At 39.8% G+C, this 16,294-nt stretch overlaps 1 protein-coding gene across 3 annotated transcripts in view; it reads right to left on the bottom strand.

Annotated features, from left to right (window-relative positions):
- The window catches only part of TDP1 (tyrosyl-DNA phosphodiesterase 1), a 2,057,997-nt gene that overhangs the window by 1,941,116 nt on the left and 100,587 nt on the right, over positions 1–16,294 (bottom strand). For all 3 annotated transcript variants that reach the window (XM_044074699.1, XM_044074698.1, XM_044074697.1), the window contains one exon: positions 14,878–15,581. In XM_044074699.1, coding sequence (XP_043930634.1) covers positions 14,878–15,571 — 694 coding nt within the window. In that variant the 5' untranslated portion in view covers positions 15,572–15,581. The remainder of the gene's footprint in view (positions 1–14,877; positions 15,582–16,294) is intronic.

The following is a 16,294-nucleotide window of genomic DNA, read 5'->3' as shown; positions in this document are numbered from 1 at the left end:
CTTCTTTCCTCAGGTGTCATGAAGCTTTGGAAGCTGACCTGTGGATCCAAGCTGGGCAGCCAACTACTTGTATGTCACCGAACTCTTCCTTCAACTTATAAAGGCTGTCCCCAGCAGAAAAATCCTTGAAGATGCAAATGATAGGGCATATTCAGTGTGAAATTCATATCATTCAGCACAGGGCATATGACTCTTGTAGGTCAGTCCATCTGCTTCAGAATCAGGGGTATCCAAATCTTCCACATTTCTCTTTTTTTGGAAGGGGATCCAGTCACCTCTGGGATTTCCAAAGATGGCTGCTAAGATTTCATAAAAAGTATAAAATTCTGAATCAGCTGGAACAGCTGGCACTGGTTTGACCTTTGGTGCGTCATGCCTCATGGCTTTAGACAAAACCACTTTGGAGGATCACGTCGCAGGGATGCAACTAAGACCACAGTGTGGTATCAAGCAACTTCTTCACGAACAAACACAAGAAATACCGCCTACCCCTTTGGTAATCAGCACATGAGCCACTGACACCATCTCTGTTTCAAGAGGCATGGCAGAATCCTTAGTTCAGGTAAACATGCAAAAATTTGTCTGCATGGCAGCCTGCAGAGTGATGGTGTCAGACACCTCAACAGAGACAGACTCTTAAGGCAGGGCTTGTGAAAGCACCTCACTGCATCCAGAGTCACTAAACCTAGGAAGACCAGAGTCATCCACCAGGATGTCTTTGGTCTCCCGTTTTTCCCCCATGCTTTTTGCGAGAGCATTTTCTTAGGTGCAGGGCTACCGGAGGCCTTAGTCAATGCCATAACAGCTTGAAAGCAGACCCCTTTTTGCAGTGTCCTTTGGAATGTCGTCAGGGTGAAGCCAATACAACCAAGATGCATATCTATGCCATGGTCCGGGCCACGGCAGAAAAAGGAAAGGAAGTGGAAGTCTTTATGGAGAATTCACTTTCCACATGCAACACAAATGCTCATTTTTCTGGTGAATTCAGAACCAGAATCACTATCAGACATCTAATACACTGTTCCACCAAAAACAGACGAGAAAATCTCCGATGAGAAACATATCCGGCTACAGGAAGCAGACCAACCAAGGAACTGATGACATTGGTGGCAGCCATACCTAGTGAACCACACAACAAGAACGATCTGTAGATGGTATGGATGGAGGATGGGGGTCAGTTCATGGGACCAATGTCCTTACAGGTCAGGGAAAAGGAGTCTGGTGAAGCCTTTGGAAGGTAAAACTCTGGAACTCGGGTCAACCAGTAAGGCTGCCTACAAGGAAATATCACACGTAGTAAGGACTGCAACAGTGAACAGTACAATAAACATCAAAATGTTACTTAGAAGTGCCTTCTATCTTTCTACCACAAAAACTGTACCTATATCATAAAAATCTACATTACTCCTAACAGATAAACCCATCACATTTATACAATTGTAACAGTACTCTTTAGACTGGTTAAAACTGAATAGGCAGCTTAAGTTCCAAAAAAAGATAAGCCCGGCATGATTATTCCTAACAGCAAGTTATTAAATAAATGACAACTATAACTGAACACTTAGCAGAAAAGTTTTCACATCTGTCCATTTCTAATCAGTCCATCCATTTTCCATTACCCAGCTTCAGCCAATTCATGGTTGCTTGGTGCAAAGAGAGGCTAATCCAACAAGCAACGAGCCACAAGATTGGCTAACGGTCTATTTTAAAGCACATGATCTCATATATCCACAATTACATCCACTACCTATGGTCAGTGTCACTAATCAAACTGCCTGTGAGGAGGAAAACTGAGATCACAACAGAATCCCAAGCAAATGTGGAGGTAACATATATCCACTCTAAATATAAATCATCTCAGCGGAGTACTGGACTGACTTCCAAGTGCCATGAAGTAACAATAATCTAGTGGCACTATACCACCCTTCCACAAGCTATTCACATTTACCTCCATTTCCCCCCATTTTACATACATAGGGTCAGGGGTCACATTAACAGTGACCATCACCTACAGCCAATGTTCACAATGTTGGATGGCTAGCCCTGCCACAGTTCCAAGCTATGTCATCACTTTATTTTTAAAATAATACTGTTATTTAAACGCTAATATTATCTATTACAAGCTTCTGACTTCTTTACATGACACCAGAGGAAGTAAATCTGCCAGGGCTGCTTTGGACAATGTTAGCAGTACTGACAAGCCAACAGTCCTCTAGTTTATATAACAGAATACTGCTAGTTCACAAGGATCATTTGACAAATAAAGGAATCTCTGCAAGGTGCATAAAACAAACCAGAAAAAAGCAATCATTATAAGAAACATCATTTGATGAAATAGATGACACTTTCAATACTTGGTCAGTCTCAACCTAAACTCAGCAGAAATTACCACAGTACCTAAATAACAAGGCAAACAGTTTTAAAAATGTAAAAAAACTGTGCTTAGAGTCTAAAATGTGTAACTACTTTACTGAAGTGTAACAATTCAGAAAAATTAAACAAAAAATGTAAAAAAATGAATAACTTGTGTTTCTACTACTATAAAAGCAACCATTTCATATGGGCAGTTAACACATACTAGGGTGTGTAGTGCAGATATTACCACCCAGGCCTACAACCCACTCTTACTTAATACTAGTGCCTCACAACACAAGTTGTGTCTTAATATAAAAAAACATATCCCAGCATATCTTATAACTTAAATGTATACTATCTTATTGAACAGGTACTGGGGCAAATTGGCATCAGATATGCAGCAGTCAGGACTTTTATCCCTGGCTACACTCGCAACTTTCTATGGCGCGTAAAGTGTCAGGTGGGACAGTGTGCATCTACCTCCATATACATGCTCCCACTTGGGCAAATGTCAAAGGCTCTGTTGAGTTACACATCTACTGCCTGAGCCTACTGGCTTCCCTCAAATGGTAGTCAATCAGTCATTATTTATTTATTTATTTACATTTGTTGACTGGGAAAGTCCACTGGGTCAGGAACCCATTTTTAGTGGAGGCTCTGGGTCTAGTTAAAGATCAAAATTTTTGCATCAAGATAATATTTACAATAATAAAAAGGTGTACAAAAAAGATTTATATACAATTTTTATACAATTTCCTAGTGAGTAGTAATACACAGAGTAGAAAAGTTTTATATGGACTGGGTAGATGGTAGTACACGTACAGTATTTTTAATGCCATTCATTGTATGGACAAAAGAAAACAGCAGATACTTTCATAATAATCAGTTCATTTATGCACTTCAATGTATGGGAAGTTTAGGATTTAGCCCGATTCAAAAGTCAATGAAGTTCAGTGGATTTACAAACTGTTACTCAAGAAGAGTCGTGCTAGTCAGTAGAATCTTTTCCTGGGCACAAGGACAGATTTGATCATTAAGAAAGTGGCTTTTTAGGGTGAATTTGAAGGTTTTTATGGAATCTAGTTGTGTAATAGAAGGGGGTAGGGCATTCCATAATTTTGCTATGGAGGAGGAGTACAAGCTTTGTCCAGCTCTCTTGTTGGGTTTGGATATATTTAGAAGCTGTTTATTAGTAGACCGCTGTTAGAAAAATATATAATAGTAATATGCATGCTTAGTGCATTCGAGGTTTAAAAGGGTTAATACATTTATTCTGTTCACACTGCATGAATCTGCACAGTTATTAGAAACTTAACAAGAGACATTTCATTTCTGCTAATGTCATGAAAATAACAAGAGACATTTCATTTCTGCAGATGTCAGGAAACTTAAAGAGATATTTCATTTCTGCTTATACTATGAGAAAATATGCAGCTGCTAGAAGCTTTGATAAAGAAAACAATAGATGCTTGAAAGTATAAACCATAGTCAGCATTACTTGTACTAAAGCTAGAAATGTACCTTGAATCTAGACAAAATGTAACATGTATTAGAACTGTACAATTGAAGAATTGAAAAGTTAAGGTGGGCTAAAATAAGCCCAAGGACAGGTTGTTTTTCTCAAAATGTTTTTGCAAGACAGCAAATAACCCAACCATGTCAGCAATAAGTCTGGTAACAATTTCTGTGAAACATACAGAAAGCTGTGTCCAACTAAGTCAGCAATAGAATAGTAACATTTTCTGTGTGACATGAAGAGAACTGTATAAGAATAACATAATGATCATCGAAGAGCCAGACAAATCTTATACCTACGTGCTTTGTCTCTTTGCTGCAAGTAATAAAGGGTACCTTGCTTGAACCTAACATGCATTGGTCTTTGAAGTTTTTTCCTTTTACAGACTGGTCCTTCGGACCGGAATCCCCTCTTCACCTCGGATAAGACGGCCAGGTGGTTGAAACCGTATGGGGAAGAAACCAAATCGGTTCTTCTTATATGGAAAGTCCTCTGACTGAATTGTCGTTCAAGAGAGGCCAGCCACTTTCTGATCTGTGACTGAAGGATGGGTCTCCACAAATCGGTGATCAATCATGTAGGCTCAGGTAAGGTGAATCTACTTTTTTCTGTTTTCTGCTTTAGATCAGGGACTAGATGTGTATTTTGTCAGATTGTATTTTTGCAAATCAGGCACAAAAAAGATTACAGTCTTGTCAAAGATCAGGAGAAACAGAATAAGTAGGCAGTCATTCTGAAGAGACTATAACATAATGCGTGGTACCACATTAAAAATTAAGAGAAGTTACGGCACGATCAAAGGGTAAAACAAAATGGGTAATAATTGCACAAAAAGACCCCAAAACCCGCCGTTAACAGAAGACGCAAAATATATGCAGTCACAGCACGCCGACAACATTAGATACTATTCAAAATGGGTTAATAAATACGAATTTGACGGAAAATTAGAAAAATCCTCGCTTATCAAACAGCTCAAAAACGATTCAAAGGGTCAGGTAAAAAAACAACGTCGATTAGGAATTCCTCAGGCACACAGGTGGCTGGAGGAAGTAAACCATAGGGAACAAAAAAACAAAGATTCAAAAGCAATGTTTTTAGATAGGTAGGATAATAACTTAGTAATAGCATCAGCACCTCCGCCTCCCTTACCAGAATATGAAGCAAGTGAACAGATTAGTCCACCCCCACTATTATCCTGCGGTCACTGAAGATAGAGATATTGTGAAATTAAAACTGACTAAAATTAGAGATCCCATCGGGACCAGTCTCGAACAAAGGCAGGGAATTCAGAAGAAGGTATTGAGTTATGGAAAATAGTTAAGAATTCACGATCTATAGGTGAAGAAGAAGAAATATGCCTGCTTATAGAAGTACCCAATCCTCAGGCAGGTCAAGACAATCAGGACCAAACTATCTTAGTGTATAGACCTTGGACTCCGGAAGATATCCGGAAAGCCACTGAGGGAATTCCCCATCCAAAGGTTAATTTCAGAAAATTCTCAGAAGATTTACAAGGAATGAGGTTGAGTTACAACCTGAACGGAGAAGAAATAGAAAAAGTAGTTAGACAAATTGTAGGGCCAAATTGGTACACGATTAGTGGGAACTGGAATCCCCATGACGCTGCACAAAGACCCCTCCCACATAGCAGCGCAGAATTAGACACCAGAGTAAAAGGTCTTACAGACCACATCTCTGAAAAATGGAAACCTAGGGCAGATTGGACTTGCATTAATCAATGCATCCAACAAGAAGGTGAAACGATCAGTATTATGCCAAATTGTTAGAATGTTTTAATAACCACTGTGGAATGCAGGTTCCTGAAGATAAAACACAAGATTCCCCATATGAACAGCAGTTAAAGAATGTATTTTTAAAAGGCAGTAGCACGCCTATAAGCAGTTTTATTATGAAACACATGGTAGACCATCATACAAGCAGGTTACAATCATTATTTGAATATGCTAGGCATGCCGAAAGGCATTTTAATAGCAAAATGAAAAAGAAAGCACAAGTATTTTCTGTAGAAGAGGGAGCAGAAGTTTATGTAGTACAGTCTGGGAAAAAGGACAAGAAAATCGCGCAGGGAAATAAACAATCTGATCAGCGATCAGAGGACTTTGAAGGGCGGAAAAAAAGGGGAGAATGTTTTAAATGTGGTAAAAAGGGACATTTGGCAAGGGATTGCAAGAAAAACACGAAGGCAATAACGGAAGACAAGGACGGTGAGGACTGACTATATGGTAGTCAAGAATCATTAGAAGGGGCTAGCGAAGAAAGGACAAATGAGAATGTGATAGAGGGAGTAGAGGAAGTGCAGGAAGTTGGTGACGATGAAGAAAATGAAATATTAGACCTAGCTTTATTAAGCTTGGAGCTCTATTTAGCAGACACGAAACCAGAAGTTACACTCTTGGTAGAAGGGAGGGAGGTCAAATTTGTGTGTGACTCAGGGGCATCACGAACCCTGATACACCCCTCCAAACTGCCAGAAAACACCCCTCCAAACTGCCAGAAAACACAGAGTCACCTGATTACATACTGGTCAAAGCAGCTAATGGACAGCTGTATCGGGAGCCTCTCTCCCGTAATATTGCAATAACTGATCCAGTTTCAGGATTGACACAAAGAAGCAAAATTGTAATTTCTGCAAAATGCCCAGTAAACCTCTTGGGCAGAGACCTCGTGCAATTATTTGGTATAGCAGTAGTCCCAACCATGCAGGGTATGGAAGCACAACGACAAATTAACACCTTTGAAGTGCAATCGGAGGGTGAAATGTTTTATTGGTACAGCCAGGACTTGGTTACGACTGGTCCAGGGACTGTGACCAAAGAGTTAATGAACCTAGCCATCAGCAAGTTCCCCTCCCTTGACATTGATAAGCAACACCTGTTGCACTGTACCCTGTATTACTGCAACACACCAGGACCTGATAAGGAATATGAGCAAGAGTTATTTAAGAATCATGCAAACAGACTGATATTGCGTAACCTGTACTGGGACACAGAAGGGAACAGTGTAGCCAGCTGTTCATTGCCCCAGGAGTTCTTTGCACTTTATAAATCTAATCGATTACCACATGTTAGCTTAACCAAAAACAGAACTATAGAATGGGCAGACCTAGGAGAAAAAGTCATGAGATGGGAGAAACAGACAGAACTAGAACTGTCAGAACAAGGAATACAAAGACAGAAGTTGAATTGGATAACTCAGACCCACCCAGCCGTACACTTGCAGTCTAGCGAGGACAGCTGATTGACACTCCTATTAAAGGAGGAAGAGAATGCCTTACAGGAAAATCAGATGTAGGACTTATTCGTACAGCGGGACCAGTAACTATCACGCCAAAGTCAGCATTCAGACCACAAAAAAGACAGTATCCCTTAAGAAAAGATGCAGAGGCAGGGATAAAGCCAATTATAGCAGCCTTACTTAAAGGAGGGATACTAGTAGAATCTCCCGATTCACCATGTAACACACCCTTATTTCCAGTTAAAAAGGCCAATGGAGAATGGCGTATGGTCCAGGATTTACAAGCCGTAAATGATGCAGTAATACCAAGGGCGCCCACGGTGCCAGACCCACACACCCTGTTGAATGATTTAAAACCTCAACAAAAATATTTTTCTGTGGTAGACATCAGCAACGCGTTCTTTTCAATACCGATACACCCTGACAGCCAGTATTGGTTTGCATTTACATTTCAGAGGGAAAAGGTAGACATATACGCGACTACCACAGGGATATTGTGAAAGTCCAACGATATTCTCACAAGAAATGCCAAGCAACTTGGCGGGATTCACCCCACCAAAAGGCAGTCAGATTTTATATGTTGATGACATCTTTCTGGCGGCCCCCACCCAGCAGGATTGTAGAGACGATACCATAGCACTTCTACGATTTTTAGCCACTGAGGGACATAAGGTAAATAAAAATAAACTGCAGCTTTGGAAAAAACAGGTCAAATACTTACGATATGTAATATCCAAGGAAGGTAGAACGTTAGATGAGGACAGAAAAATAGCAATTTTGCAAGCACCAAAACCCACTACCAAGAAGGAAATGATGTCCTTCCTGGGTACAACTAATTTTTGCCGGAGTTGGATTCCAAACTATGCCTTGGAATCTGCACCTCTGACTGACCTTATATATAAGAAGCCTACGGCAGCGCAGGATTTGTTACAATGGACACCAGAGGCAGAATCTACCTTCTGTAAACTAAAGCAGTTAATAGCGTCCTCATTAGTTCTGGGATTGCCAAAACTACCATAAACGTTTTTTCCAAACTGTAGATTGCAAGCAGGGTTACAGGACATCAGTATTAATACAACAGCATGGGGATAAGCAACGCCCCATTGTTTACTACTCATCACAACTAGACCCAGTGGCACAATCCTTACCCCACTGTGTACAAGCAGTAGTTGCAGCTGCAATGGCAGTGCAGGCTTCAGCCTCAGTAGTTTTGTTCCACCCTCTCACTTTGAGAGTACCTCATGCAGTCACGATTATTTTACTACAGGAAAAGGTGGCATATCTTTCCCCTGGCTAGGCATCTTTCCTGTATGACTATATTATTGAGCCAACCTCATATGACAATTGAACGATGCACGACTTTAAACCCTTCTACTCGGCTCCCGACCCCTGCAGACGGCACACCGCACTGCTGCCTGCAGGTAATTGAGCAAAAGACACTACCTAGAAAAGATCTCACGGATGTCCCCTTGGATGGTGCCGAGGTGACATACTACGTGGATGGCTCGTGCAAAAGGGATCCTGCAGGACAGTACCTAGTAGGATATGCAGTAGTCTCTGATACTGGGATTATAGAAGCAAAATCTTTATCACACAAATTATCTGCACAGGCAGTGGAATTGATTGCCCTGACACGGGCATGTACCTTAGCAAAGGGTAAATGTGTAAACATTTTTACTGATAGCCAGTACGCTTTTTCTACTGTACATGTTTTTGCGCAACAGTGGAAAAAACCGGGAATGATAACATCTACTGGCAAACCTATAAATCATGCGCAGTTTATTTTAGATCTTTTAGAATCTATTCAGTTACCTCAGAAAGTAGCCATTTGTAAATGCACAGCTCACACCAAGCAACAAGATAGAATTTCAAAAGGTAATGCGAGAGTTGATACAGCTGCAAAACAAGCAGCCACAGAAGTATTTCTTTTAAATGAGGAATTACAACCCTCTGAAACTTTATATCTAGATATGTTAAAAACAATGCAGACACTCACTACACAAGCTGAAAAACAGCGATGGATGAAATGAGGAGCAATCCTCGAAAAGGGGCTGTACATCTCTAGAGAGGGAAAAACGATACTACCCTCTAATTTGTTTCGCTAGGCAGCATTGTTGAGCCATGGGCAGTGCCATGTCTCAACAGAGGGGATGGTACAGCTGGTGAACCAGGTGTTCACAACGTACGGATTTACAAACTACTCTAAAAAAATTTTGTTTGATGTGTCAGATTTGTAACAAACATCATGCACAGGGGGCGATAAAGCCCAAACAATGGAGTTTCCCCACACCACCATATCCGTTTCACACTATTTGTATGGATTTCATAGAATTGAACAAATGTGAAAATAAGAAGTATTGTCTTGTTATTGTAGATGTTTTCCAGATGGGTGGAAGCCTTTCCAACCAAAAATCCAGATGCAGCTACGGTGGCAAAAGTACTTGTCAAGGAAATCATCCCTAGGTTTGGTATTCGGGAAAGAATCTACAGTGACAATGGTACACACTTTGTAAATCAAACCATACAGCAGTTGAGTAAGCATTTTGGTATTTCTTTAAAAAAATCATTGTGCATACCATCCGCAATCTGCAGGGCTAATTGAAAGGCATAATGGTATACTAAAAAACAAATTGAGAAAATGAATAGCCGAGACAGGAAAAACTTGGTTGTATTGTTTACCCCTGGCACTGTTGAGCATGAGAACTGTCCCTACAGCAAAAAGATTGACTCCTTTTGAAAAACTATTTGGAAGGGCTTATTATACACCCCAGTGGAAACTTCTCATGTCATCAGACCAGGAAGCTGATTTTACACTAGCTGAATAAAGAGTTCTAAACATCTGTTGCAGTCAAATTCTGTTTCAGATAGAAAACAAACCGAAACATTAGAAGTGGCAGTGACGCCAGGAGACTGGGTGTGGATCAAAATTATCAAACGAAAAAATTGGGCTTCGCCAAGGTGGGAAGGTCCCTATCAGGTGCTTCTTTTGACACCCACTGCAGTCAAGATAGCAGAACGAGCATCGTGGATACACCTGACGCACTGCAAGCTGGTTAAGAACTTTGAGTTGGACAAAAATATTACCTCTCCATCGGGGCCCTCATCACAAAGTCTGGCTACAAAGGGAGGTCAGATCAATAGGACTGATCCGTTTCAACCCCAGTGAAGAAACCATCGGTGCTGAAGGTCCTATTAGGGCAGAGAGTAAGAGCGCGTGTCCAAAGTAAAAAATGATGGAATCCAGTAAGATCCAAATGCACCTACTTGGAAGAGCCGGAGAAAACAGAAATGCATAACAACCATTTCCACAAAAATATTGCATAACCATCCTGTTGACCGTACTAGTGACAATAATCTTTTTGTTGTGGCCATTCCTTTTCTCAGCTACACAAATTGAACTGAACAAGCGTGCAGAGTGGCACCCAAACTATAACACATACCAGGCAATCAAATATGTGTATGCTGAAACCTTCAATGTTTCGAATTGCTGGATTTGCACAGCTTTACGAACAGCATAACTTCAACTAACTGTTAACTGTTAACTTCAGTTCCCCTAGGAGCCAACAAGACCTGGGAAAACCTAATTCATGATACATCAGATGTCACATCACAAGATAAAGTAGCATTGCATTTGTCTGTTCGACAGAAGGGAACTGTGTGTTTTTATAAGAATGATACAGTCAAGGTGGGTTGGAGCAATTGCAATGTGACTGTTCCCTATAGATGCTACACTAAACCTGATAACATCGGATCCTATTGCAACACGACCTATGATTCATTTGTTGAACTGATACATAGGACAATTGGTGAAGTAAAACATAATGCTGACCTCTATAAGCAACTGTCCATAATTGACAAAAAAATGTTTCATGCAGAGTCAGGGTATAGTAAAGTTACTACTAAAGTAGAAGATTGTTACTTTATATGCGGTAGAAAAGCATATAAATGGCTACCTGAGAATTGGTCTGGCAGTTGTTTTTTGGGGTACCTGGTTCCGGCCATATGACACACAGCAGTTTTACCTCAAGGGAAAATTCGGAATGTTCGAGAAATCAAGAAGCCTGTCAATCCAGTGGGGCAAATCGATGCGCGCTGGAAAAACCATCATGCTGTGGGCAATGGACTGTCACACATGGACTTGAGTGATATTGTTATATCGTGGGCATGTGTACTGCCAGCATATGGAGCAACAAAATCAATCTGGGAACTGAGAAAATTATCTAAGCTTCTCAAAATAATGAGCAATGCAACCTTTTCTGCCCTAAAATTGGTGACTGATGAACTGACTGCCATGAGAACAGTGGTGCTTCAAAATCGCATGGCTCTTGACTTCACCCTAGCGGCGAGAGGAGGTACGTGCACTTTAATCCAGGAGGAGTGCTGTTCATATATTCCTGATCACAAACATGAGATAGACAACCATCTTGAGGTGATTCAGCAGGTGTCAGCCATGACCTAACCAGGACCAAATCCATTGACGGACTTTTTCCAGAAATTGTTTGGGGGTTGGGGCAGCATCCAGATGAACATTCTGATTGCCATCTGTGTAGGAATAATCCTACTGGTGGTATGTGTGTGCTGCTGCATCCCCTGCATAAAAAAAATGATTAAAAATTTTATAGACATTTCAGTTTCAGAAACCTTATACCAAGATGCTGAACTTGAAGAATTGCTAAAAAACTGAAAATGCTTTCATGAGCTTAAACTGAATGACTCTCTTAACTGCAAATCCTGAGCAGGAAGAGGTTGGGGGAAGAAAAAAACTGTTTATGCTTATCTTGAAAGTAGAATAAAAGTATTAAAAGGGGGGAAATGTTAGAAAAATATATAACAGTAATATGCATGCTTAGTGCATTCAAGGTTTAAAAGGGTTAATACATTTATTCTGTTCACACTGCATGAATCTGCACAGTTATTAGAAACTTAAGAGACATTTCATTTCTGCTAATGTCATGAAAATAACAAGAGACATTTCATTTCTGCTGATGTCAGGAAACTTAAGCGATATTTCATTTCTGCTTATACCATGAGAAAATATGCAGCTGCTAGAAGCTTTGATAAAGAAAGCAATAGATGCTTGAAAGTATAAACCATAGTCAGCATTACTTGTACTAAAGCTAGAAATGTACCTTGAATCTAGACGAAATGTAACATGTATTAGAACTGTACAACTGAAGAATTGAAAAGTTAAGGTGGGCTAAAATAAGCCCAAGGACAGGTTGTTTTTCTCAAAATGTTTTTGCAAGACAGCAAATAATCCAACCATGTCAGCAATAAGTCTGGTAACAATTTCTGTGAAACATACAGAAAGCTGTGTCCAACTACGTCAGCAATAGAAGAGTAACATTTTCTGTGTGATACGAAGAGAACTGTATAAGAAAAACATACTGATCATCGAAGAGCCAGACAAATCTTGTACCTACATGCTTTGTCTCCTTGCTGCAAGTAATAAAGGGTACCTTGCTTGAACCTAACGTGCATTGGTCTTTGAAGTTCTTTCCTTTTACAACCACAGATTTCGGGTAGGGATGTTGAATTGTAGGACAGAATGAAGTGAAGGGCAGTTTTCTTGGTTATATATTACTTTATAAGCAATTTAGAGTTAGTTGAGTGTAACAAAGGTTGTGGGGGAATTCAAACCATTTAAATTCCTTTATGGCCTGGCAGTGGTGTGTGTGGATTGGTAAGCCAGAGACAAATGTTGCAATTTTATAATAGCATGATTGTAGTTTGCTAATTACAGATACGTGAAAGTTGGTAAAGATGGGGGAACCATAGAAGAGAGAAGGGAGTAGGAGGGTATTTGCCAGTTTTACTTTTGTGGATTTAGACATGTAGAGTTTATGTCTGTAGAGTCTGCCTAGTTTAAAATGTGTTTTTTTATTGCATTAAGAATATGTTGTTCAAAGGATAATTTATCATTTATAGTAATGCCTAGTAATTTGCTGTCTTTACTACTTCAATTTCAGTGTTGTTTTAGGAGTAAAGTTTAAAGACCTGTGGAGGTTGTTTGGATGAAAATAGCAGTAACAGATTTTTTGGTATTTAGTAGTAGTTGTGCTTCGTTTAGCCAAGTTTCTTTGGTTGAGAAGGTGGTTTTATTGTTTTTAGATCTGGGAAATTGCTAGAGGCGGATATGACAGTATAATCATCACCATATTGGATGAGTGAACTGTGTAGGGAGACTGTATGTAGGTTATTTATAAATATATTAAAAAGTAAAGGTCCAAGAATTGACCACTGAGGGACTTCTGACTCATTAATCAGATAACCAGATTCCAGATTGATTGTTTTGCTATCTGACAAACTGTTGCCTGTTGTTCAGGTAGTTGGCGAACCAGGTCAGGATATGTTCAGAGCATCCTAATGTCGCTAGTTGTTGCAGTAGTTTAGTATGTGATATTGTGTTGAAAGCTTTGGATAGGTCTAAGACTACTGTTGTCACTAGACCAGAGTCCGGAGCTTTGTTCACAGTATCAGAGAAAGACAGCAAGGCTGTAGTAGTACTGTGTGCAGGAGGAAAGCCATGTTGGGTAGAGGTAAGAAGATACTTGTCTGAGAGGTGTTTTAGTAATGGAGTGTGTATACACTTTTCCATTATTTTAGATAATGGTGAGAGAATGGAAATAGCTTGATAGTTAAATCATTAATATTTCCACCTTTATGCAATGTAACCTATAACCTTAACATAAGAGATGCAATGCTACCCTTTGCTCAACTGTCCCCGACCCACTCTATCAACCCTATGAGATGAAGGATGCTAAATTAACCAGGGTTACCAGCAGCACAGAAGAAGATGCCCTGCCCTTTTAATTGGGGGGTGCTAGCAGCGAAATGTGAATCATAACATTAAGAGAGAACCATAGCTATATTCAAACATTACATTATGGGTACACTTGTCTGGAAAGTCCAAGTTACTCTCTAACTCCTGTGATAAATACTTTTGCCTAGTGTGGCCTATATTCCTTTCTCTCATTACTAATGTAATGTGATGCTAATGATGTCACCAGTAATGTCATGTGATGCTAATGATGTCAGCAAAAATTAAATCATCAGCTGGAAAGAACCCTATGACAATTACAAATGACCAAATCTATTCAATGGCAAAACTACCATTCAGAAAATAAGTAACATCTTCCTGTAACTAATCACAGTCATAGGAAAGGAAAGCAGAGATAGAAAAACATTATGTCTTATAAAACACACTGACCACAAAAATCTATTTGTGGCCTTACTTATTATAACTGTTTGCATGTTAGGTCACCATAGCTGGTAGAAGACTACAGTAAAATAATGTTCAGTGGTGAACGGTTATAAAATGCAACCATATGATGTGCATAAAACATCCTTCACCATTTAGGAATGGGCATATCAGATCATCGTAACTTACAAGAGCAACAGAAAGTCAAAGTAAACAGACCATCACCACCCCCAATACTGACTAACATGAGAAAGAATGACTACCTGAACTGAGTGATCAAATGAACGTTTAAAAAGGAGACATACAGTAAAACAGAAACAACCAAGATAAAAAAAGAACATCAGTCAAACATCAGCCATCAATGCAAAGCTGAACTCTACATATATGTGCAAAATAAAATTAATCTGTTAGGGCAAAGGACCAAAACAGAGCAAAGGTTCTCAACTAACCAGTGCACTAGTTTAGTCTTATCAGCTCCAAGACTGTACTCAGCTGTATACAACTGTATTTATAACAAAAAATAATGAAATACACTTAATTTTATCTATACCTTTGATATGAAAAGCTCCCGTATTGTATTTTGCAGTTATCCCTGTGACCTTAGTAAGGTAGAACCTGAAGGGTTCTCCCGTTTTCAACAGATCCCACATATCCAAATCTTCATTTTTACTGTCTGAGGCATGTTTCTTTGGCGATTTTAGATGCACAGAGGGGCTACCTCTTCCTGCTTTTGCTGAAATGTCCTTGGGTTTTAAACAATGGCTCTCTGCTTTCACCGGTTTCTGTTCTTCCTGTTTACATTTTACTTCTGTGTCAGATCCCTCATCGCTGCTAGACACACACCAGCCAGAGTCATCAGACAGTCTTTTCCGCTTCTCAGATAGGGCAAACTTTCTTGCTTCAGACCCAATGGAATGTTGCTTATGGGACTGATCCTTTTTTAGTGGTCCGCGAGGACTTGTATGACATGACGATGAAGACGGGCTCACACTGTCTCTGCTACTGCCCTTCTTTTTTACAGGCTTCAGATGATGCGAGTGAGAAGGACTCTTATTCACAGTCTGAAATGCAACTATTTCTTCATCAATGTCAGTTTTATCAGAATCAGATACAGCTTCTTTTTTAATGGAGGGGGCAGTGCCCCCTTTATGTGAAGTAATGTTTTTCTTCTCTGCAGGCTTATCTGTTTCTTCATCGCTACTGCTGGATAATGTCCACTTACCATGCTGACTCTCTAGGGACATACCTGGCTTTCTGTAAATTAAAAATATACATATATCTATCAGTGTTTTCTCTTGGGACATAATGCTAAAAAACATGCAATGCTACATTCACAGTTCAACACAGAAGCCTAACACAACATAATGCATGGTCTTGCCAGGGCATTAGCCTGAAATTGGCCTCAAGTAGTTTGGAGATGGGAGACTGAAATTAAGACCAAACATAATATATAGGGAACTATACTGCAGGAGGTGGGGAAAGGGTTGCGTTGATTCTAATGCTGTCTGATATGCAAGAAATCTTTCCATAGTGACCAGTTTTGCTACAGCATTTACAACTACAGGTGAAGTACAATCTGGTGTAGGGGCAATGTGCCAAAAACAGGAAAGGAAGACTCTATTCCTCATAAGCTAGAAAAATGAAGGCAAGAGAAAAAAAAAAACTATATCACTGCCACAGTACTGTGGTTTCCACATATGACAAATCTAACAGGCTAAGCTGTGGCCTTTTCTAGAACAGAAATACATCCTGTCACACGTATGCTACAAATATGCACACTCGAACTAGGAATTTCAAGAGACATCAATTTGTGATACACTGATTTACTCAGCACAGGTCTGGCACCATGAAACAAGAGACTTCAATAAATACGAGGTACATTAGTGCATTAAAATCCAACTGATTTAATATCATAGGTTCATAGGTTCATACTAGGCCATCTGCCCTAGGGCATTTATAAGCCTAGT

The sequence above is a fragment of the Protopterus annectens genome, chromosome 6.part0, assembly GCF_019279795.1.
Source record: "Protopterus annectens isolate FY-2018-M chromosome 6.part0, PAN1.0, whole genome shotgun sequence".
NCBI classification, from domain to species: domain Eukaryota; kingdom Metazoa; phylum Chordata; order Ceratodontiformes; family Protopteridae; genus Protopterus; species Protopterus annectens.
This window is presented reverse-complemented; position numbering and strand designations above follow the sequence as displayed.